At 45.6% G+C, this 25,390-nt stretch overlaps 1 protein-coding gene across 1 annotated transcript in view; it reads left to right on the forward strand.

Annotated features, from left to right (window-relative positions):
* Positions 1–23,221, forward strand: part of pax5 (paired box 5) — a 36,062-nt gene extending 12,841 nt beyond the window's left edge. The window contains exons 5-11 of the mRNA XM_071529646.1: positions 2,171–2,296; positions 8,137–8,300; positions 9,236–9,247; positions 15,110–15,242; positions 18,341–18,442; positions 20,974–21,060; positions 23,139–23,221. Of these exons, the coding sequence (XP_071385747.1) occupies positions 2,171–2,296; positions 8,137–8,300; positions 9,236–9,247; positions 15,110–15,242; positions 18,341–18,442; positions 20,974–21,060; positions 23,139–23,221 (707 nt within the window). The remainder of the gene's footprint in view (positions 1–2,170; positions 2,297–8,136; positions 8,301–9,235; positions 9,248–15,109; positions 15,243–18,340; positions 18,443–20,973; positions 21,061–23,138) is intronic.
* Positions 23,222–25,390: the final 2,169 nt, after the last annotated feature.

Here is a 25,390-nt window from a genome sequence, read left to right on the forward strand (position 1 = left end):
TGTTTATTTGTAGTTTATAGTTACAGACCGAGGCAATATATCTATTACAAGCATAACTGCAACATTATCTCCTTTTATTCAATAAATAACTCGGAATACAAATAAATATGAAAGCCTCTCTCTCTCTCTCACTCTCTCTCTCTCTCTCCTGTCTCTCTCTCTCTCGCCCTGCAGTGGATTGTGTTTCGGTCTCTCTCAGATCTTCATAATCACACTTCGTCTCTTACTCTAAATTAATTTCACACACACCGCTCCCTGACGCCTTTATACATGCATAAAGCACACATGCACACACATACATGCACCCACACATAGATGCACTCACTCACTCACACACAGACACACACACACGCACACATACACTTACAGATTACACAGATAAATGGGTCCCACTCCCAGGCGGAAAATTGAACATTTGGATTTGGAGAATAAAAGCGTTGCGTTCTGATAAAAAAAAAAAAAAGAAAACGAGTGAAAAGAAAGAGAAAGGAAAATCAGATAATTGAAGTGCTAAATCAAGTGATGGGAAAAAAGGAGGGATATGCATTCATTATGCTCTCCATGTCGTTAGCGAAGGAGTAACGGCTGGGAGGGACCTTGATCCTCTGGTTTGTCGTTCCTCTTTTTTTTCTTCTCTTTTTCTTTCTTGTCTTTCTGTGTTTCGGGGGTCTGCTGGGAGAGAGGATTAGGATGTCTCCACACCTTTCTGTCCCTCCTGGGATACCGTACTGTCACTCAGCCCCACGTCCGCTGACAGGGGCACAGATAAGGGACCAGGGAGTGAGTGTGTGTATGCTTCTGCCTGTGAGAACGTGTGTGTGTGTGTGTGTGTCTGTGTGTGTGTGTCGGTTGGTTGCAGAATGTGTGTGTGTCAGTGAAGCGGTGACAAGTACGTAGCTTTGTCGCCCAGCGAGGAACTTGTCTCCTCCAGGGGGAAGATTAGAGAGAGAGACATGGAGGAAGAAAACACAGACAGAGTCCTGTCCTTTGTGTCTCTGCTAGAGTTTCAATTTAGACTGTAGCCAAGTCAAGTTTCACAGGATTAAATTGCATCTGTGTGGAATCTGGGGAGTGGAATTATGTGCAGGGTTTATACTGTATGGTGTTTACTGTCCTAGATTTTTGTGATTTTTCGGTTTATTTGTATGTTTTTGGTTGTGGAAATACCGCAAATATCAGAATCAGAAGGCGGATCATTGCTCTCCAAAATATAGACAAAGAAGGACAAATCTGAGTTGGTGGAAACTGACTTGCTATTTAAATCGGCATAACTAGTATTGAGCACACATGCAATCACTCAGAGTTTTTTTTTTCATCTGTTGATCAGTCTGCCTTGCATGTTGTATGCGCCCCACATTACAGATGCAATACCATTCACTTTGTGTGCGTGAACGCCGAAGGTTAAAAGCCTATGAGATTCACATACGAGACCCGTTGATATTATATGATATGCAGCAACTTAGCTGAGATGTTTGTTTCATACTATAAAGGCTCTCTAAATCATCTTACTTCTGGCCTATGTGATCCACTGCAATTTTATGTTTTTATGTAACATCTGATAATTTAAAAGGTGACCATTTTCATTAAAGTATTCCAAATAACCTGTTCTCCATCAGGATGAACTGTTTATCTCTCCTTTTTTTTACTGGTTTAGAAATGTCAATTAAAAGTCGGCCAAAAAGGACTTCAAATATTTCACAGAAAATCCAACCTGAAACCTCTAAAATCCTCCTAAATGAAAGCTGACGCAGTGTATTGGGGCTACTATACTATTTGTGACAGCAATAGTCTGGTTTCATTTTGAGAATTATAGCGCACTATCACAATTGATTAAGTGAGCAGACTACTCTTTTAAGTATTTTACTTTTTATTGAGATAAAAGGAATAATAAGTGGGGTATATATTGGCATCAGAGGCGGTTCAGGTGGGACTCAGTCTTCAGCGACCACAGGCTCATCTGGTTCCAGATGCGGCTCCATCTCTGAGCGGTGGTCAGACTTTCAGAGTGATCTCTAAATTCTGTGATGGGTTTTGAATTTTTCAAGGGACCATGAGATAATGAAACCTACTACTCCAATGACCATGTAAAAAATATATATGTGTACTTTATCTTGTCCTCTCCGTGTATCCTTCAAACTGACCTGTTTGTCCTTCATGTGTCTCTATGTAGCGACGTCCGTGGCCGCCACACAGGTCTCAGCGGTGACCAGCGACTCAGCCGGCTCCTCCTACTCCATCAGCGGCATTCTGGGTATCAGCTCAGCTGCTGATGCAGGCAAGAGGAAGAGGGAAGAAGGTGAGCAAAAATGTGTGTGTAGGTCTGAGTGTCTTTGTATGTCTGTGTTTGCAAATGGTTGTATCACCAAAAGAGTTTTGGTGAGAATGGTATGCACTCTGATATGCTGGAATACTTACATATATTACACATGCACAGACACACACACACACACATACACACACACACACATTATTTGATGATGGACGGTCTCCAGACCCCCTCCTTTCCCTTCCAGCATGGAGAGCACAGATGGAAAGAGTGCACCATCAATGACAGATGTGTGTGTGTGTGTGTGTGTGTGTGTGTGTGTATAATAGAGGAGTTGTGAGAGCTCTAAACCAAACATCTTCATTCAGATAACCTCTATGTTTACTAACACTGTTTCACTGGAGAGCTACCTTAGAAGTTAGTTTATGCATGCACTATTGATCACATGCCTTGTCATATTGGATCAGTGTTGTATGCATGTTGCATAAAGGCGTGAGCTTGTGTGTGCACATGAGGGTGTTCACATATGTACTGTATGTGTGTGTGCATGCGTATACGTGTATGTGCATATGTATTTGTGCACGTGTAGGGATGTGTGTGTGTGTGTATGGTGTGGTAGTGTCAGTGGCATTAAAAAGCCATCACAAAGACAGTCTCCTACGGTAAATGAGACAGGACCAGATGTCGGAGCGAAGGGGGGGTGACAGAACGCCACTGGGGGCTCTCCCTCTCTCTCTCTCTCTCTCTCTCTCTCTCTCTCTCTCTCTCTCACTCTCTCTCTCACTCTCTCTCTCTCTCTCTCACACACACACACATACACACACACACAGTTATGGGGTCCTATTCCCACTGCCTCTGCGTTTCATTCCAGCAGATTCCAGGGTGAACCCCTGGTGTGCTCTGAACGTTCTGATGCGCTGCGCTCGGATACGGACCACCTCCCCACCAACAGAGCACGAAGACTTTAGACCCAGCTCAGACACACACACACACACACAAACTGTACAGATGAAGAATTACCATGCGTGTCCTCCTCCTAGAGAGCTCAGCTCTCTCTACACTGGAGTAGTCAGATACTTTGTGGCGAAAAGAATTTAATTGCACAAATGTCTGGTTAAAGCTGACCTCACTTTGTGAACAACTTTTAACTGAAACATACAGATGTGATCACTGCAAACAATTTATATTGCCATCATTATTGATCATCAGTTGGCAAAGAATTCAGACAAACTGTGTCAGGGTGATCTGCTGTCTTTGACTGACATGCACTTGAATCAGAGCACTTAACAGAATATTGTATATACATGTATATATTGAATACAAAGCGACCGTCATAGGTTTGCTTTCACAGTCTATGTTGCATTTCTTTGGCAAGAATAAACATATGAATCATGGATAATTTCATTAATGTACACTAAACTATTATGTTGCTCTAATGGTATTTCTGTGGCAAAGACTCTGCGGTAGGATCTGTAGTTGAAGTCTGTAATTCTGTAATCTAATTAACAGCGTTATTATTTCACTTTGTTCTCCAAGTACACTACATGTTGCTACATGTGTGTTCTGTCTGTCGGTTTTTTAATGCGACAGGGCCTCGTGTTAGTGTCTTAAGTCGAATTTAAAACACTGTATCACTTCACTTGTTTCACTGAAGCATCCACAATGCTTCATTCGAGCGTTGCGTCGCTCCACATCACCCGGCTGCATGTGTGTTTTATCTGCAGTATTTCTGTGGCAGAGGTCTGCGCGGTTGGCTCTGTGGTCTAATTAACAGCATTGCTAATCACAGCTTCCATTAGAGCAGCCCCCGCTGGATAATGACACACACACACAGCAAGGGGCGACAGGGGGAACAGCATGCACTGACATGGACGGACACGCACGCACACACACACACACATACACACATACACACTCATGCAAGCTTACATACACTCACACCGACATTCATGTATATACGGACGCATTGATACATACACAAACAGGCACAAACAGACTTAAACACACACACGCAGAAACATGCAGACACACACATACACAAATATAAGGGAAGGAATCACACGGCCTTCTCTTACAGTAATACACTCAGAGGCTATCATGTCTATCTCTGTGTGTGAGTGATTATATTATATATAATGAGACTGGTACAGTGAACCTCAGTGTCATGATTTTGTTCAAACCTCTGCATTCCATATGCAAAACAAAGCATTTACCAGTCTGCTAGACCCTTCCTCAGCCATGCAGGGGAACAATGTCGTATCTCTTCTTACCAGGTTAACGTTTGATAGATCCTCTATGAGGGGAATTCCTTTTGGAAACAGGAGTGGAAAAAGGGGCTCGCTCTAGCTTAGTGGTTAGAGAAGCCGTTTTTCAACCAGAGGACAGAGGTTCAAGCCTGAAGCATCTGCCCTGCTAAAGTGCCTTTGAGCAAGTCACTGAATCCATATTGACCCTGACCTCTGACCTCCTTAAGGGATCAATAAAGTCTCACTTTATCACTGAAATGCTCAGCTCCACTAGATTTTAAACGGGGACACACCAGACACCATCATGTCTACTGTGTGTGTGTGTGTGTGTGTTTCGCGTAAGATCTTGACCATGTGCGTGTGTAGGCAAGCCTGTATATCTGCTGTACCTTATAAGCATAGAAATGGCAGCTGTGCAAGGGATGGGAACACTGGAGGGCGGGATTGGTAGTGTGTGTGTGTGTGTGTGTGTGTGTGTGCGTGTTAGCAGGAGGAGTGTGTGGGGGTAAAGCCCTGTGGTGACCTGTGGCCCCAGCCAAAGCAAGGGGAAGTGGGGGGTGACCGGAGGCAGAATGTGAATGAATTGGAGTGAATGGAAGAACTTGACTTGTGGGGCCAAAAGGGGACTATTGTGTCTCAACCTATTCTCCTATACACAGAGGGTGTGTGTGTGTGTGTGTGTGTGTGTGTGTGTGTGCATGAGAGAAGGGTGTGGGAGGTAGGACGGGTGGGCCTGTTTGATAGGGAAAGGAATGTCTTTTTTTTAACTTGAACCTTGTGCGTGAAGAATATTCTCCGTATTTTATGAAGAAAAATGTATCGATCTATTTGTAACAAGATACATTGGTTGGTCAGAAGTGTCTTGAAGAAGCACGAAGAAGAAATAGTGTCAATGGCATTTACCCAGAATGCCAAGTTGACCTCTCACCCCCTTGTGCATCCACTGTGACATGCAGCGGCTTACCAAATAAAAGAGGCTGAGAGTAAGCAAGAGATGGAGAGGAGGAGAGGGGAGGAGGGAGGAGTGGAGGGAGAGTGGAGGGAGAGTTCCTCTCTCTGCCCCACCACCACCGCCCCACCCTCTAAAACTTTGATCTCTGGAGTTTAGAGGGACACACACACACACACACACACACGCAGGCTGGGTCTGTGAGGTCAGACTTACGACCCTTGTCCTATCAGTATGGTAATCTATGTCAAGTGCAAAAAGATGCACCCCAGTGATGTCCTACCCCCCATAGACATACACACACACACACACACACACCAAATGTGCATTTACACACACAAACAGATGGCAAACAACCCCTCTAACTCGTATTTTGATTCAATAATTCCACTCTACTTCCATTCTACTGTTTCTAGGGTGACGAAAAATGGCCAAGGTAGGCCGAGCGAGAGGGTGAGAGTGATGAAGGGAGGGAGGGAGAGAGAGAGAGAGAGAGAGAAGGAGGAAGAGAGAGGAAAAAGGCAGAAAGGAGAGAACAATAAGGGCTCATTGTTTGTTTTGTTCTGCTCTGAAAAAGAGGGAAGAGAAGAGCTTCCCTTCCGAGACTGACTCACAGAGATAGAAGCAGCTGTGAGTGAGTGTGTGTGTGTGTGTGTGTGTGTGCCCGACAGTGAATAGGATTTAACCCGTCACGGCAATGAGTTTCTTTACCCATCCATGGACACAATAAGACCAGCCGGATATCAAGCTACCCACCCACCCACACCCGCACCCACCCACCCACACACACACACACACATACACACACACACACACACACACATGAATGGATGATATTGATTATCATAAGTAAAAGCTTTGATTTGAGCTTTCAAAACTTGATGCTCAAGTACAGCACAGGTACTCTCTCCCGTTCTGTCTCTCTCATTCTCTGTCTTTCTCTGGTCCTTTGTGGGTGTTCTGTCGTGACGGGCATGGGTCAGTCTTTCAGGGTGTATACGTGTGTCTGTGTGTGTGTGTGTGTGTGTGTGTGTGTGTGTGTGTCTGTGTGACAGAGAGAAAGCAATAAGCTGGCTGAAATGGTGCCATCAGAGCTACATGATTGATCAATTGAATTCCATCATGGGGACTGGCCGGCGGGATTAAATGGGTCGCCGTGGGTTACCAAGCTAAAGCATCATACTGGCTTTATCTCCCCCCTGATTGGTCTGTCACCAGAGACCTGGACCATACACTCACACTGCTCTCAGCATCTGTGTGTGTGTGTGTGTGTGTGCATCTGTGACTGTAAGAGAGAAAGAGAGATTATGATCGAGGAGTGTGTTTGTGAGAGAGTGAGAGAAAGGGTTTTTGTGTACCGAAAAGATAGAGCGAGGTTCTGTGAGTTAAGCAGCGCTGTGTGAGTTGCTTTTTTCGAGCAGGTGGATACTAGAAATTGAGGTTTGTCTGCAGTCTTTCACCTGAACTGAAAGACTTTGTGCCAGTGTGCCAGGCCAGGTGGACGTAAAACTAAAGACTTACCATTTTTGAAAGTTTGTTGAATGTTTGTAAATTTTATCAAGTCACCTATGAGATATTGAAACTCATAAACTGGGAAAATGCAGTTTGCTACCTGTTTATTATGTTTATTATAATTAAATATTACTGCAGATGTGGAGTGGTGGTTTAATATAATGGCTATTATAAAACTATAGTACTGAATTGAGTGTGTCAAATAGAAAGAAGGCATTGTTTTTGTTTTACAAACACGCTATCAAAGTCAGACTGATTATTCTTTCTTTCTTTTTCTTTTTCTTGCTTTCTTGCTACCTCACTCTCTTTTTTTTCATGAGGGCCATAGCCTGGCGCAAATGGATCTGTATTCTCAGCCCAAATGGAAAAAAAATATATATATTTGAAGCCCCTTCCCCCTCTCCACCTGTCTGTCATATCACTCCCCCTGCTGCTGGACACACACACACACACACACACAGTGACCCCCAGGACTAAAATAGGCTCTCAGGAGCGGTTTGGAGCGATGAATTGGCTCTATAGCGGGGATTTTCACCCTCATCCCCTTTTTCTCTTTATCTTTTTCTCTCGTTCTCTCTTTTCTAATCATTTGTGGGCCGCGACTCTTCAGAGTTCTTATAATTGTCTCGTTCAGTCCCTCAGCCTTGCAATAACTGCAGGATACGAGAGCTCACAGTCTAATACTGATACCAAAGCAATATATATTTGTGTGTGTGTGTGTGTGTGTGTGTGTGATATGACAAGAGAGACAGAGTGTGTGTGTGAGAGGCAAGAGTTTTTGAGAGAGTAAGAGGGAGAAAGAGAGTGTGCTTGGTAATGGATTGCATTTGTATAGCATTTTCCCTGAGTCTCCACCATCTAAGGAGTCACTCAGTCCCATATCAGCCCACTGGGGTTAATTTTATTCCATACTTTGCTCTCACTGCGTTCTCCACATCGTGATTTACTTTATCAAACCTCTTCGTCATTCCTCCCATCACTCCTCTCTTGTTGTCTGTCTGACCGCCTCTCCCTCCCGTCATACAAACCAGATTCACAAATACTGTCCTCCTTGCCTCGCTTAAAAATCTCTTCTGTATCTCCTTTCAGTTCTTCTCTCGTTGCATATGCTCTTCACATTCCTCCCTCTAACATTCTCCTCTCTCTCTGTCCCCACTGTGCAGGGCTGCAGGAATCACCGCTGGCCAACGGGCACGGCCACGGTGGGCGGGACTTCCTCAGGAAGCAGATGAGAGGGGAGCTGTTCTCGCCGCAGCAGATCGAGGTATTGGACCGCCTCTTTGACAGACAGCCCTCCTGTCCAATCCAATCCACCTCTGACCTCTATGTGAGCCCAGACTCTGGCAAGGTAAGGGCGTGGCACCGCGCAGGCTGTGGGCTGAGGCTGAGTTTGGGCGCAGGTCAAGGGTCAACAAGGCTGAAGGGGGTTTCATTCAATGGGATGGCTAATGCAGGGGAATGAGGAGCGAGACAGAGATGCTACATACATACTTAGTTCCAACAGTTGAAAATTTACAGTCTGAGAGATTCTAGTTTGTGAACAGATCCAGGATCATTTTACCATAGCTCAGTTTCCAGGACTAGATATTACAGAGGCCATTTACTAGTTTACTATGGATCATTCCTGCTTGCTATGGCCCTGGATTACAGAGTCCATGGGATGCAGCTCAGTCAGCGGATACTCCTGCTATTCTTCGATAGATATAAACAGGTTTGCTTGTTTGATCTACTGTTACATTGCTTTCACCTGTATTTATTTACAAGTAAATCTTATGCTGTCAAGGGTATTGGAAAAGGAAGCATCATTATTGAGACTATTGATATGCACCCATAGATACGCAGCAGAGCTTGGCAAACTGTCCACCATATTTGCAACCAAACATTAGTATTCAGCGCAGATATGGTGCCTAATCAAACTCTTTGATTGCAAGTTTGCTTGTCTCTGCTTTTAGCTAAAAGCCTGTCCTGCCTGCTATGCCTTGCCATGCCATGCCATGCCAATCTTGAGAAAACAGAAAAAAAAATTGTCAGATTTTTTTCCAAGTTCACAGTGAAATTTCAATTTAATCGTTCATAAGAGCATTTAATTCTATTTCCAAAGTGTTACATAAGAATGTATTCATCCTAATATTTTTTTTCACTCTTTTGATGTTGATTGTGCTTCACTTTGTGAACTGTGTGACTAGAAAAGGTCAGCGTCCTCTGCTGGTCTGTTTCCGCTGTGTTTCTGTGGGCTGATAGACAGTCTGATGGCTGTAATAGAGACCCAGTCAGGCCTGGCCTATTGACGTTCCTATAATCTAGACACACTGCAGGGGTTAATGAGCATATTGACCCGGCTCTCATTATGACCTCACTTCCTGCTGATCGGGGACGGCGATGGAGCTGCCTGCATGCTGATGCATCTTGGGAATGTTGTGTGTGTGAAACAGAGAGCGAGAAAGGGTGTGTCTGTGTGTGTGTTCGTGTGTGTGTGTGTTCATGATGAATCTAAATTGACCTCAAGCCCTTTCCCAGCAAGAACTTTATGTAAATCTGAGTGGAATGGACAGGTGTAAGTAATACACCAAATAACAGGGCAGCATTTGTATTCTCTCTGCCTTTTCTCAAATGTTTTCTAATCTACGCCTCTCCAGTCTAATCCCTTTGACAATATTAAGGAAATAGTTTGCCAACATCTCAAAATGACACATTTGTTTCCTTAACCTTTAAAGATATCCCCGCTTCAGTTTTCTTTATTCAGTCGATGTCAAGGGCAAGAGGACAAACATATATTAGTAGAGTCGAAGTGAATCGAACCACAACCTAAGACCTGCAGGGCAGTTTGGCTTTTTTACCCCATTCACTTCCCTCTGACCGACATGGGGAGTGGAGTGGCACAGGGCGAGAGGTCGACAGGGATTGGCTATAGTCGCTCTATAGACTACGACTCAAGACTATAATACCCATGATTCATAGGTCAGTGTCCTCTCTGAGCCTGGTCAAGCCGCAGGGGTCGAGGTCGGGGATGGGGGCATTAACCTCCGGGTCGCCCTGGGGTCAAACTGGCTTTAGGAAATGCATTGTGATTACAAAGAGGTGCAAGCATGCGCATACACGCAGGCGCGCGCACACAGACACACACACACACACACACACAGATCCACATCACTATGTCCCTCTACCTCCACTCCCTTCTCTCATCCTCTCTACCCCACCTCCCCCCTTTCCCAGCCTGCATTTCCCAGAGGGAATGATTGACAGTTATACCCTTAACACTGACACACTGACAGCCCCAGCTCAGCCTCTTTGGTATGTGGGCTGAGGTGTGTGTGTGTGTGTGTGTGTGTGTGGGTGGGTGGGTGGGTGGGTGGATCGGTGGATCGGTGGATCGGTGGGTGGGAGGTGGTGCTGGGGTTACGGTCAAGGAGGGTCATGTTGTGTTGTGACTGATGTGTCTAAAAGATGCCTGATAGACTTGGCCCTGCTGTTGATGTTGCTGCTGTTGCAGTGTGTGGGGTTGTGTGTGTGTTTAAGTGTGTGTGTGTGTGTGTGTGTGTGTGAGTGCTAGTGAGAGAGAGAGAGAGAGAGAGAGAGAGAGAGAGAGAGAGAGAGACAGCAGACAAGCAAGAGAGAAACAGACGGGCAAAGAAGTGCTGTGAGAGGCTCAATTTCAGATGGCAACAATGTATTATAACTGTATACTAATATACTGTCATTTCAGTGGTTATTTCAAGCTCCTCATTATCTTCTGGCTTCTTGCATTGAAACATGAGCCTTGTTCATTATTACTTCTTTCTTCTTCCCACATGAAGAGATAAAAAATAAAATTGCTCACGTTCCCCACAAGTAAATCTTATTTTTCCTGTCACCGGTAGTTACTCTTCTATCCCCTTCGTCTCAAGCCCTTTCCTCATCTTTCCTCCCTAACATGCCATCCTTTTATCTCATCTCTCTCTCCTTGTCTTGTTCCCCCTCTCCCTGTAGTCTATTAGGCCTCAGTATTAATTTGTGCGTGCGTGTGTGAATGTGTGTGTGTGTGTGTGTGTGTCTGCATGTGTGCCTGTCAGAGAGAGTTCATTTGAATTTCCCTTCAATCACTTCCTATTACCCAGGTGATAAATCAGCAGGGCCGACTGCACCCCCACCCACCCACCCATGCTGCCCCAGGTCCAAATGCCCACCCTGGTACCAACCAGGCTACACTAGGGAGGGAGGAAGAGAGAGAGTGAGAGAGAGATAAAGAGAGAGAGAGAGGGAGAGAAGAAGAGACTGCCATCCCTCCTCTTCTCTCTCCTCATCCATCCCTCCATCTTAAAAGCTTTGGAAGTAGCAGAGAGGTCAGAGGTGAACTCTGAGGAGGGAGGGAGGTGGTTAATCTGGTGGCAATCACACGCATGTCCTGTAGGACAGCAATAGTAGCATTACCCAATATAATGCAATGTAATTTCAAAATTCAAATCAATAGACAGGTAAATGTTAGGCCAATACTTCATTCATACATTATATTTTCTACTTATTCTACGTATCTAACTTTTAGGGCCTCACCTCTTGTGGAGGTCTGCACCGGCCCGTGCGCAAATGAATATCCTCCCCACTGCTGCCACGCTCAGTTTGCCCGCAGATGAATTTCTTCCCCACAATCCCTGTCTCAGTTTGCGGTCCTCTGAGGGAATTGTATTTGTTTATAGTCAAGCCTTTTTTTCCATCAGGACTACAGAAGACAATGTGGTGAGAGAGAGAGAGAGAGAGAGAGAGAGAGAGAGAGAGAGAGAGAGAGAGAGAGAGAGAGAGATGAGGAAATCGGGAGCTATTTGGGGAATGGAGAAGAGGGGAAATACTATTATGCAAATGGTGCAAGCCAACAGGGCCAGGCTGAGGTGTGTGTGTGTGCGTGTGTGTGTGTGTCAGAGGGCCGATTAGGGCTCATCTGTTATTGATGTGAGATTTGGCCCAAACCATTACCTTCCCATATCTGAGTCAGTATACCAACCTGCTGTGTATAAGGGAGAGAGTGAGGGAGTGAGGGAGTGAGGGAGCGAGGGAGAGAAAGACAACAGCAGAATTGCCAATGGTGAACTAACATTGGGCAAAGTTATAACCAATTTAGTTATGACTAACAAAGTACAACTAATTATAGTTTCGATCATATCAAACCAAACATTTAGCCTTTCAAAGTTTCCCAATAGAACCATGTGCATGTCATACACTTTCTTCTGTTCAATTCTTTCATCCCCCTCTCCCCCTCATTTTTCTCATTTAGCCCATTCTCTCTCTCTCTGTCTCATTCATTTATTCACTAACTCTCATCTTTCCTCGTGTCTGACACCGGTCCTTCATTCTCTCTTCCATCCTAATCCCGTCTCTCCCCTCTCCTCTCTCCCTCTCTCTGCTCTTCCCCTTCTCCCGGATCTTTTTCTCCCTCCCTCCTTCTCTCCCTCCCTCCCTACCCCAGGTCCGGCTTCTCCCACCCCCCCCACCCCCTCACACTTCATCCACTATCCCTCCCTCTCTCCCTCCTCAACCCCTGCCACCCTTGCTCCTAACCCTCCATCCCCTCTTCCCCCCCGGCCCCCAACCAAAACCTGCACCCCCCCACCCTCCCCCTCTCTCCTCCCCCATCCGGGCAGCTGCGTCCCTCCTCTGTGATGAGGGCTGATGGCACTGTATGAGAGGTGGAATTGACAACATTTACGGGGGCGAATGAGAATGATCCATCTTCCTTAGCGGGCCTGTCACCCCACTGGCCAAACTTCATCATGGCCAATTACCACGGCAGACCCCTTCTTCCCTGCCGCTGCCCGGCCCCCATCTACATGGATACATGGACATTAGACACCATTACAACGAGACAGAGAGGGGTGGGGTGGGGTGGGGGGGGGAGCTGGAATAGCATGTGTGAATGGGTGAAAAAAGTACAGGTGTGATGTGTGAGGGGGGGAGAGAGAGACATAAAGAGAGAGAAAGAGTAGAGAGAAAAGAGGGCAGAAAGAGTTAAGTAGAAAGAGCGAGAGAGCTTAAAAATGTGTCCAAAGTGTGTATGTGTGCTTGTGTGTGTGTGTGTGTGAGAGAGAGAGAGAGAGAGAGAGAGAGAGAGAAAGAGATGTGTGTAGTGTACAGGGTAAGCTCTTATTTGGCAGGTCACAGTCCAGTGGTTGTGTTGTGTGTTGACGAGCACAGGGGTGTTTAAGAGGTCAGTGAGCACAAATACACACACACACACCTACACATACAAACACACACAAACACACACACACACACACACACACACACACACACACACACACACACGCAGAGGCATTAAAGGGGTCAGTGCAGAACTCTCACCTCATCACCTAAAGGAAATTCTGATTGCTGTCATTAGTGTACACACACACACACACACACACTTAGAGACACATGCAATGCAAGCACACTTAGATACGATGATCACGAACATGCATATGCATACATGTACAAAAACACACACGCACGCACACGCGCGCACACACACACACACACACACACACACAAGTAGTAGGCAGACAAGTAATTTCCCCATCATGAGGGTAGAGGGGCTGAGAATCCATTGTGGTGAATCTATATATAGATGGTCATCAGTGTCAATATGGACTATCATCACTCTAAACCACACACACACACACACATACACACACAGTGCTGATCTGGCAGGTGAGGATGAGAATGGATGGGTCATGGCTGTGTGTTGGGGTCAGTCACAGGTGACTCGGGGAGAACCACCATCCATCCATCCATCTGCATTTTGAGAGACAGAAAGAGACACTGTCTGCAGGAGATATTACCTAGCCAGCTGGTTATTGTTTTTTATTCAATGATCTGGCCTAATGCCAGCTATCAATTATAGTAAAAAATAAAATAAAATGAGGTTTCTGTTTGTTTTTGTTGATTGTGGGTTGTCTTTTTGGCCTGAGTGCAGTCTATGGCTGAGGTAAAATCAGAAGACATGGTTTGGTAATAGTGGTCTGGTAATACACATTTGAACACCATCTTCAACCATGATTCAAAAGGACAAAGGTGACATGTCTCAAATTTTGGGAAAAGCATCCTTATTTAACATAAACAAATTGTTGTAAATCAGTATCATCATTTAACTTAATTTATGATGAATCAGCCATGTATTAAGGAACCAAATGATTATCATATAAAAAAAGAAACAAAAAAACAAAATATCCCTTAAGGTAAATTCATGATCTCTATTTGTTCTTGACATGTTATTATTTGCAGTGTAATTTCAGTGTCAAAGACCTATAAGTGTTGATTACAATAATAATAATAATAATAATAATAATATGAATATTAATAACAATAATAATAATAATAATAATAATACATTACATTTCTATAGTGCTTTTCTTTGTACTCAAAGACCCTTAAACAAGTAAAGTTCAAGTACACAGAGAATATAAACAGTACAACTAGACATCAAACAGACATTGCTTTTCTCATTCAGTCTCTCTTTTCTATATGGTTTTAACTTCTGGAGAATGTGTGTGTGTGTGTGTGTGTGTGTGTGTGTGTGTGTGTGTGTGTGTGTGTGTGTGTGTGTGTGTGTGTGTGTGTGTGTGTGTTTGTGTGTGTGTGTGTGTGTGTGTGTGTGTGTGTGTCCAGGGGGGTGAGAGAGTTTAGGTGTGCTGAGATGATCACAGTTCTTATTGTTGTTGGTATCTGGGGAGACAGGAGGCTTTGTGTTAACCGCAGTCTACGTGATGGCTCTGTGGATGTGTTTGTGGGTGTGTGTGTGTGTGTGTGTGTGAGAGAGAGAGAGAGAGAGAGAGAGAGACAGAGTTGATCCTGTGGTTATAGACTCTTGGACTGGTTGTCCTGTCTTTGTAAACAGATCAATAAACTCTCAGCTGGTGTGTTTCTTTACGTTTGTGTGGGTTGTGTGTGTGTGTGTGTGTGTGTGTGTGTGTGTGTGTGTGTGTGTTCATATTAAATCTTAGTCTTTGCACTCTGCTATGAGGAAGGGGCAGCATGTAGGACATGTAGCAGAAAACAGCAAACACTGTCAATTTACTGTAGCTGCAAGCAACCTGCAGTACTGCTGTATATTCAAGTTGTATCTGAAAGATGATTACGTTATTGAAATTTGTTCTAATTCGGTTTATTTCTCTCTCCATCCCTTCCTCTGCCCAGACATCAGATTATTCGGCCATGGCATCGCTAGCTGGAGGATTGGACGAGATGAAGAGCAGTTTGGCCAATCCTGGGACAGGGGCGGAGCTAGGAGCCAGTGTCCCCGGTCCACAGTCCTATCCGCTGGTGCCGGGTAAGAAAGACACGCCCATCTGCTGCTTTACTCCAATCAAATCCCTTGCCAATAATTGCAATCTCATTCCAAAACCAATTTTTTTGTTGTCTAAATGAGTACTAAAGCTAGGCAGGCGGCCTGTGAGACTACAACAGTATAGTTAATGTTGTCAGTATTATACAGTGAAATCCAGCTTTATTCCCAATGCGTGTAGGCTACATTAAGTGACCTAAATATTATATGAATTCTGCTTTCATATTTGTATTCAGCTGTATGGCTCATAACTGATTTAACCTGTTTAAAGAGCTCAGTGCTTCAGCTCTCAGGAGAGACCAGAGGCCCGCAGGAGAGGAGGAAAAGAAAGGCACCTTAACGGAAAAATGAGGCTGCCTGTTCCTCTCCTCTCTTCCCCACTCTCTCCACCTCTCTCTCCATTTAGGGGCGCTGGGACAGGCAGTGGTTAATTAAGAGTAGGCCAGGGAGCACTTGGACAAGGCCTCGACGTTCCCGCCTGTAATGAGGGGAATCATAGAGCTGGGAATTTGGGATATCTGGGAATGGGCTTTTTTTTTCTTTGCCCTTCGAAACCACTGAGGAATATTACCTGCTCACATCCAGAGAGAGAGAGAGAGAGAGAGAGAAAAAGAGATAAATGGAAAATTTCCATTTATGCTTATGCATGCAAACACACACATTCATATTCATGCACACACACACACACACACACACACACCTTCTAAGCATTATGCATGCATTTCCACGCCTGTCTTTTTCCTCTGAATAGAGCTCCCTCTAGGGGCTGAAACGTCTGTGTTTTGACGCAATGTTATGACATCCCTGAAGTGTTGATACCCTGGACACATACTGCGGAGCAACATTTACCCAGTCAATCTTTCTTCCCGGAGCCTTTCCAAATCAGCTGGGCCCTTTCATTTCCCTCCGAAGTTCACCCACACCACTGCAATACAAACACACGAAGGGACTCGTGCACTACAGGTTCCGTCCAGATTTGACATGCGTTGCTCAGATGGCTGTCGGATACAGAAGAGTTAGAGTTAGATAGGGAGACAGAGAGGAGAGAGAGAGAGAGAGAGAGAGAGAGAGAGAGTGAGTATGTGTGCTCATCTGTATCTGCAAGTGAGCAAGGAAGAGACTTGTACTTGTTCGTTGACCTCTACGGCAAAGCTGTGGAGAACAGATACATCAACACAACTGACATACATATGCACCCGCACACAAACACACCACACACACAGAGAGACAGACAGAGACACACACAGACACACTCACACACACACACACACACACACACACACCTCAGAGGATCTGGCCCTGTCTGCCCCCTCTAAGTTGGGCTGTGGAGAGTCCATCTTTTTCCCTTCCCTCCCTCCCTCCCCTCCTCTCCTCTCCTCCACTCTCTCCTCCCTCTCCTCCTTGCCCTGTGCACTGACCCTGAGCGGATGAGTAGCCCGTCTGCACTAATGCCTCGCTGTCGCATCAAACACCGAGAAAAACTTTACTACCACCGAGACAGGAGAGAGGAGGCAGAGAGGGACAGAGGAGGCCGGGGGAGAGAAGGGAAGGGATACGGTGTGCGAGACAGAGAGAGAAACAAAAAGGGAGGGAGAGACAGAAGCGAATATTAAGAGAAGAGAAGAGGACAGCGATGTGAGAGGAAGAGATGTTGGACTGGATTGTGCAGCAGAGACACAAACAACAGATAGATCGGTGTACGCACATACTCTGTCTTTCTCTGCTTACTTCCTCGTCTCATATTCTCCCCTCAATTCTTCTCCTCTCTCTGTTCTCTCCATTTCATTCCCCATCTTTATCCTCCTCTTCCTTCATTTCCACCTCATCTCCTTCTCTTTGTCTTCTATGTTCTCTCTATTTCGTTTCACGTTCTCTATGCCTCCTCTTTCCTCCTCCCCTTCTCCTTGTCTTCTATGTTCTCCTCTCTATTTCATTCTCCCTCCTCCTCCTCCTCCTCCCCTTTTCCTCTCACTCAGTTAGTGGTGGTTAAGTGGAGGGGAAGTGAATGGGATTGATGGTGTTAGCATCTGAGCTGTTTATGATGATGATAAATGTGTGTGTGTGTGGAGGGGGGGGGGTGTTGATGTGTATGTGTGTGTGTGTGTGAGTGCATGTGTGCAAGTGTGTGTGTGATGATGATGAATGGAGGGCTCCCTCTCCACGCACTCCCAATGTCTAGTGCGTGCAAACACAGAGAAATGATTTAGGCCGACACACTGTCATGTAGTCTAATGCAGTTATATATCCTATCCACTCACTGACAGACAGAAAAAGAGGGAGAGGGGGGTGGATGTAATGAGGGAGAGGGGAGTAAATTACTAGATGTCGGACGATGGAAAACAAGGGAAGGGGGAGAGAGAGAGAGAAAGAGAGAGAGAAGGAAAGACACAAAAGAAAGGAAGAGTGAGACCCTCCTCATGCATTTTCAATAAACACTGAAACAATGATATTTTAAAGGTGTTATGTGTAGCATTTTATCACCAACAAATCATTACCACATTCATTTTGAGTCATTAGTATTATTACCATAAACAAACAAAACCACTGCCGAGGCCACAGCTTCTACCGGCCTCTACGCTACATCTTAATTGTGTGCCACTGGGCACAGAGGGAAATTACTTTGTGGCACAAAACAGGAAGAGAGTGCTGCTTTTCCAGTGCAAACTGAAAAAGTAGAAACATCCTCTTTGTGACAAGAAGCGACAGGGTTTATGGGAAATGTGGTCTTCATTTTGAGAAACATGAGCACCAACAATACCACTGGTGTGAAATAGAGGCCACCAATCATCTTGACCATGGTCTCAGTTGTTTGACAATGATATGTTGATATTTCAAAATGCTACATGTAGCACGCTCATAAGAACCCCTACAATTAAAAGGCATAAATAAGGTTAGAATTTGAAACAATACTGTGAAGCAAGGTAGTGGACTCACATCTGGGCAATACGTGTGATATCAAACTTTTATTTGATTACAAACAGTGACGGTGATGATTACGATGATGATAATGTTGATGTTGATGATAATAATATAGATAATGTGTGTGTGTGTGTGTGTGTGTGTGTGTGTGTGCATGATTGTAGGCCGCGACCTCGCCAGCACCACTTTGCCAGGCTACCCTCCTCACGTCCCTCCTACTGGACAGGGCAGCTACTCCACCCCCTCCCTCACTGGCATGGTACCTGGTGAGTATGCTCTCACACACACACACACACACACACACACACACCATACACAAACGCATACAGATACATGGGAATTTATTCAGAAACGAAGGCTATTACTTTTACTCAACACCTAAAAATGCCATTGTGTGTGGTTTTCCTTTACAGTTGTCCTGTCATCTTTCATATCCCATCTGTATGTCCCTTCAACTCCCTCTCAACTATGACTGTATATGCAGATCTGTTTGAAATCCGATTGGATGTATGTGTGGTGGTGGTTCCTGTGTGTGTGTGTGTCTTCAGGGGGTATACTTGCCTTTGCCACTTCCTCTTCCTTGTCTGTCTATGCTACGGCTGACAGTGCTCCCAGGGGGTGGCGTGTGTGTATGTTTTTGTGTGCATCTGTGTGTGTTTGTGTGTGTGTGTGTGTGTGAGCTTGTGTGTGTGCCTCTGTGTGTGTGTGTGTATCATTAGAACCCAGCCACAGTAGCACAGCTGTCCCTCCTCAACATTAGTAATTTGTTTTTAATGAGAATCACCAGTGACCCACGACTAATTCATTCATTCCCTTCCACTCCGCCTTCTACGCTGCTTTTGTGTTTCAATCCTGGACCGCCATTCTTGCTCTCTCTCTCTCTCTCTCTCTCTCTCTCTCTCTCTCTCTCTTCTCTCTCTCTCTCCCTCCGACATGCAGCTCATTGGGGAGCTGTGGTAGTCATGGTCAGTATGAAGTATACTGTGGAGAAATAGAGGGAGAAACGCCAAACAACAGCAGTGGAACAAAGTCAAAACCAAAAAAAAAAAAGAAGTCCACCTTTGATGTTGTTTACAAGTCCTTGTCTATGTGTATTCCCAATCATTCAGTTTCTGACACACACCCATGGGCTGGCACGCACGCACACACACACACACACACACACACTCTCGGTGGACATGTAGGAACAGCACGTCTAAAGATGGGTAACCCTGTCGCCCTGTCCCCCTGCGCTCACCCCGTCCTGTCCCCAGGTTTGACAGCATGTTTGTGTGTGTGTGTGTGTGTTTGGGTGGGTGTATATTTACGCGTGTGTTGGCATGCAGTTGTTTGTGTGTGTGTGTGTGTGTGTATGTCGGTGTGTGTGTGTAAGTGCGCGCGTGTTTGCTTTTGACAGTGTGTGCGACCTTGACACCGAGCTCCACACGGGGGACCCCTGTGCCCCCTCCCCCCCCCCCTCCACCCCCTCGTCTCCTAAACAACCTGACACGTTGCCGTCACCACGGTGATGACAAGGGGAGGATGCTCGCACCCGGGGACGCCATGGAGACCGCATCCCGACCCCACCTGACAGACGCAGCACACACGCACGCACACACACACACACACACACGCACAAAGGGTAGGCGAGTGGGAAAAACAATACTTGGGTTGTACACACAAAAACACACACCCACACACACAAACACCGTCTCGACATCTTAAATTCTCCTCAGCGAATATTCCACCGCGGCTCAGGTTTGAAAACTCCCCGAATGAGTGAAAGAGATAATCTCCCAACTTTGCTTCTCCAGCTTCGCCGTGTTTTATCTCAGCACTTCTCAGGCAAATTATCCTCCTTTTTGTCCGCTCTGTCTAATATCATACCTTCATTAAGCAAGCAACTCTCTTCTGCTGTTCTCTCTCTCTCTCTCTCTCTCTCTCTCTCTCCCTGTCTCTCTCTCTCTCTGTCTCTCTGTCTCTCTCTCTCTGCAGCAGGGGGGCTGACACTCAGAGGGGGTGTAGGAGAGCAGTGAGGCAGAACCGACAGAACGAGAGGGAGAGAGAAACGGGGTGGGGGGGGGATGGATGGAGGGAGGGGGCATCAGGGTCTGTGGCTGTCAGCTAAGGGAGAGGGATCCCCCCGGGAGGAGTGAAGGTTCAGGAGAAAAGAAAAGAAAGAGCAAAAGAGTGTGGGGGGGGAGAAAAAAAACAAGAGAGAGCAAGCGAGCGGAGGGATGGAAAAAAGAGGAGAAGAAATGGGGAAGAATGTTGTTTTGATGTGAAGGGTGACGGGCCGACCGTAAGGCAGGCGGGCCCGAGGACGAGGGAGAAAAATAAAAGGAGGATGGGGGGGAGGGAAGAGCGGGAGGGGAAGAAGAGGGAGAGAGGGAGAGTAGACCCCAGACAGTAGGTAGTAAATGAGGGAGAAAAGCTACGCTATCATCCACTGTATAGCAGCAGCACTACAGACTCACTGAGCTCTCCAGCTTAGTCACTCTCAAGCAGCCTGTAAACCTTTCTACAGAAGAGATAGGGCAGGTTAAGCCTACACTGCAAGTCAGAGAAATTACCATCTTCCACAGTTTTACTGCTGGACCTCATCTGTGCTCACACAGCCTTGCTTCCTTCCAGTAAAGGCCGGTGACTCAAAAAGTTGAGGTGGATAGAGTTCGGTAAAACGCAGGCTAAATGGGTATGAACCCAAAAAATGAACCTATTTATCAAGGAAAAAGTCAAGAAATTGAGGACGATCATCCCGACCTCTACATGCAGTCAACTGTTTCTAAACATCTGTTTGTGTTTTTTTGTCTTTCAGGGGGAGATTTTTCTGGAAGTCCATATTCCCATCCTCAGTATTCCACATACAACGAATCATGGAGATTTCCTAACCCCAGTTTGTTAGGTAGGTGTATCCCGCAGCTCTGTACTCCTTGGATCAATAATTGTATCAATGGATTTCATTTCATTTTGACTCACATCCCACTTCAAACCACTCTAATAGTCCTCCCCTAATATGCTGTATCTTTCATGCTCCGCTGTTCATTTTTTCATTACATCACACTTCGTTCTGTATTGTACTGTACAATACAGTACTTCACAGCCATACTAATGGTTCTGTGCAAAGGATTTTTTTTTTTTAAAGACTGATAATTTGGGGATTGAATGGAAAAGGAAAAGGAAGGCGGAGAGAGAGGGAGAGAGGGAGGGAGCAACAGATTACTAGGCCTTTATCTGCATCTCATCAATGTCACATTTTGGGGATTTGTGGGGTCATAGAAATACAGAGGAGAAAGTTGACTCTGACCACATATTAACATCAAGTGTCACGCTAAAACTAGTTTAACCATTAAGTTGAGCAATTTGCACTTTCTCACCGGGCTGCAAAGTAAAAGAGTAAAAAACAGTAAAAATTCTATCTTCCAAAAATCACAATCTCAGGTATTTGCACTAAAGTAACTTCACTCCTCTGCATGAGTGTTTAAGGTCTGGGACAAGAATAGCCAGTGTCAAAGTCCATGTGTCAGGGATCCATTTCAGGGGTCATGTTTAAAGGTGAAACGGTCAGGGGAGACAATTAAAAGGTCAATATGTGAGGGGGTCAGGCTGTGCTGACCTGTAGTGATCCCCCCTCTCTTCCTCTCTTCCTCTCTTCCTCTCCTCTCCCTCCTTCCCTCCTTCCCCCTCTGTCCCCAGTGTTCCAGCAGGACTACGGTTCTCTCCTGGGGACAGAGATCGGCTGCTCCTCCAGTCTCTTCACCAGCCAGGCAGGACAGATGCAAGGTAGGTGGGGAGAGAGAGAGAGAGAGTGAGAGAGAGAGATGAGGAAACCGGGAGCTATTTGGGGAATGGAGAAGAGGGAGAGAGAAAGCAAACAAAAGAGTAGAGACAAGTAAAGAGAGTGGGCGTGGTAATCCCAGCCACAGCGTACGAACCTGTACAGAGGATGATGAGGAAAGACTACGTAAGAACGTAAGAAAAAGAAGAAGGACAAAGAAGAAGAGACTGCAAGGGGATGAGAGAGGCGACAGCTTTGAGTCCGGGCCGCCAGTCGGAGTTGGGTATGAAAACGGACGAGCAGCCACATCATATGAGGACAGGATACACATTAGGAGACACACACTGGAAGCTTTAAGATGGATGGGAGGGGAAGAATGAAACAGAGGGGAGGATGAGATGAGAGGTGACGAATGAATGAAACAGGAGGGGAGGGGAAAAAAAAGAGAGACGAAAGGGGAGAGAGGGCGTCTGAAGTCTTGAGTGAGACTAAATAGTTTGTCAGGCCGGCTTAATGCCTCACTTCCCCAAAAAGCCTCCTGAGATTACCTGGACTGTGGACAGACACAGGCTGTCAACACACAGCGGGGCTGATTGATGGAAGTGACAGGGACAGGTGTGTGTGTGTAGGTGTGTGCGTGTGTTTGTGTGTTATTGTGTGTCTCTGTGGGGTTACAGTATTGAATTGACCCCTTCCCCGAGGGGAGAATAGACTCGAGGGATCAGTAGTAGTAGAGCTGTACTCTGTGTGTCGGCTTAGACTGTCACTTAGACCGTGTGTGTGTGTGTGTGTGTGTGAGAGAGAGAGAGAGAGAGAGAGCTTTGAGTGTCAAGAAGTGAGTTTATTCTGTCAGTAGTGAAGGTATTGGGTGACCATGTGAGGGAGGCTGTATTTTTACACCATCATTTGCTTCATCAGCCCATGCCATCTCATCCCTGCCTTTCACATTGTTAAAACTAAAATATAGTACAGCAATATTATGGCAAGCTGCTCATTTTACATTTTCAGTACATTTAATTATGCAGCTAACTAACTTCATTTCCATTCGATAGTCAATATTTGATCAGGCTCACACAGCAGAATTCATCCTCTGAATTTTAAAAACTTCCCATGCTCCATCTTACCATATGTGTGTGTGTGTGTGTGTGTGTGTGTGTGTGTGTGTGTATGTGTGTGTGTGTGTGTGTGTGTGTGTTGCTCCCCAGGGTCGCCGTACTACTACAGTGCAACATCACGGGGAGCGGGCCCTGCTGCCACTGCAACAGCCTCCGCCTACGACCGCCATTGACCCCTTCTGCCGAGAAACGAGGAGGATGAGGAGGAGAAGAAGAAGAGCAGAGGAGAAGAGGGAGGGAAGGAAGGAGGGAGGGAGGGAGGGATAGCACCAGCACCATCCGATACAAGCCTGCCTACAAACGGAAGACAAAGAAGAGGAAGAAGAAGATTTCAACTTCTTGACGTCAGTGAAGTTTGAATTTTCTTTTGATTGACACTTAAGCTAACCCCATGCACTGCTGGGCTGCGACACAGAGACAGAGTCTCACATTACTGATACAACACCGCCATGGCACTGTTAGTAAGTTGCCATGACAACTGCAGCACTGATCAGAACGTTTCATAAATGCCTAAATTATGGCGATTCGGACACTCCCGCGATATATCAAGGCACCCTGTTATCTGTGTTTTCAACCAATCAGCTACAAACAAAAGTTGTCAGTAGGAATTGTGATCTCCTGGGTAAGATGTTGTGTTTTTACTCTTATTGGTTTGGCATCTTTTTATGAAAACCTTTGAGCTGATAAGAGCAAAAATCACTTTTCCAAACATAGTCTTTTTATGGCCAGACATCAATCAATCAATTTTCTATGCCATGCTACGGTGATGTAAAGACAATCCAATTCTCATAACCTTGAATGACCAAATTACTAGCTGTGGGATGGGTTACCATAACATTATCATTCTGGCCTCTTCCCTGTAGATTCGACCCATTCCCCCCCCCCCGGGATCACAACGCTTAAAGAACGGGGTGCCCTGCTTTCTCACGGGAGCGTTCGGCTTCACAAGTCAGTGGTCGCAGCCAGAGCCCGCTATGCCTGCAGCTGTCCCATAAACAAAAGTGCATCCGAACAGCCGCACTTGCATTCAGTCGTACGGATGCCACCGAGCAGCGGACAGGCCTTTCAGTAAAGCACAGCCTAAACTCTGAGCCCTCTTGAATCGTGTACACGTTCTAGTCAGACCAAAACCCAATCAACCAGGGAGTGTTATTGTACAGGAGGGTGCTATCCCACCTTCCCAGCCAAGATTTAGTCCTGATTAAGAGCTATTTATAATGGAGGAGAGACAGAGTAATATATTTAGAAGCTTTTCTGCGCTGCACTCCGTGACAAGAGTGAATGCCTGTAATGATTTATAATATGTGTCACACTGTTGTGCTAGAATAGTGACGATGATGATGACGATGCAGTGAAATATGAAATCTTAAAACTTTCAATATGAAATGAAGTCTTTGTTTATAAATGTGATACGATTGCGATTTTCCTGTCTATAGTTTGTCGCCTGGTTATCAGCTGACACAGGTGCCATTTAACGAGACGCCATTTTTACCCGCTTCCTGAATATTCTGACGAAGAGCCAGGAAGTCGCGGCACCCTCTCTTTCTCTCTCTCTGTCTCTCTTTCTATTTCTCTCTTTAAACTCCCCAAAGATGGCCCCCCCTAGTGGACCGGCTGACTAACTACAAAAGCACAAAGAGACTCAATCATCATTCAAAGGCGCCATTTTTACTTTTTCAATTCCATTCAGAACCATGAAGCCCTTCTTCTCCCCTTCTTGAGTGCTTGTCCTTGTGCTGTTTGACATACTGAAATTGTTTCTATAAAAGCATTGCTTTCGTGTAAACAAGTGAACTTGTTTTCTTTTCGTTTCTCTCCTACATCAGTTCTGCGCTGTGACAATGCATGACACCGGGGTCGAGGCCTTACCCATTCATGTACAGACGGAGTAGGGAGTGGGACAGATTTGCCCTTCAGCACTGATCTGAATCAGTCTTATGCTATCCCTCCTAATGTTTGAGGGCCTGCGTAGGAATCCTGTGTTGATCCTAGATCTGTGTCCCGGGGCAAAGTCTTCCTAAACCCGTGCGTAGCTTCCTGTCTCACTTGTGTCCATACAAGATTTGTACAGTAATCACTGAACGAGAAGAGACGTCACAATGTCAATAGCAATTTCAATTATTCACATTTGAATTTTAGATTTTAGTGATGAAGCTTTCTTTGAGATAAAAAGACTAAGAGGTGTGTGGTGTTGTTTTAGCCATCGTCCGCGAGTGTTTACAACTCTTTTGTTTGTTTGTTTGTTTTGGGTGTGTGTGGCTGACCGTAGCGCTTCATTGCTACTGTGTAGTTTTACTAGCGAACAGGTTGGAGGCACCAAATCTGCAGCGTGAGACAAAAAA

Source organism: Centroberyx affinis, unplaced genomic scaffold, assembly GCF_046629955.1.
Source record: "Centroberyx affinis isolate AG114_WGS23_722 - 3 ecotype Tasmania unplaced genomic scaffold, CSIRO-AGI_Caff_v1 ptg001823l_1, whole genome shotgun sequence".
NCBI classification, from domain to species: Eukaryota; Metazoa; Chordata; class Actinopteri; order Beryciformes; family Berycidae; genus Centroberyx; species Centroberyx affinis.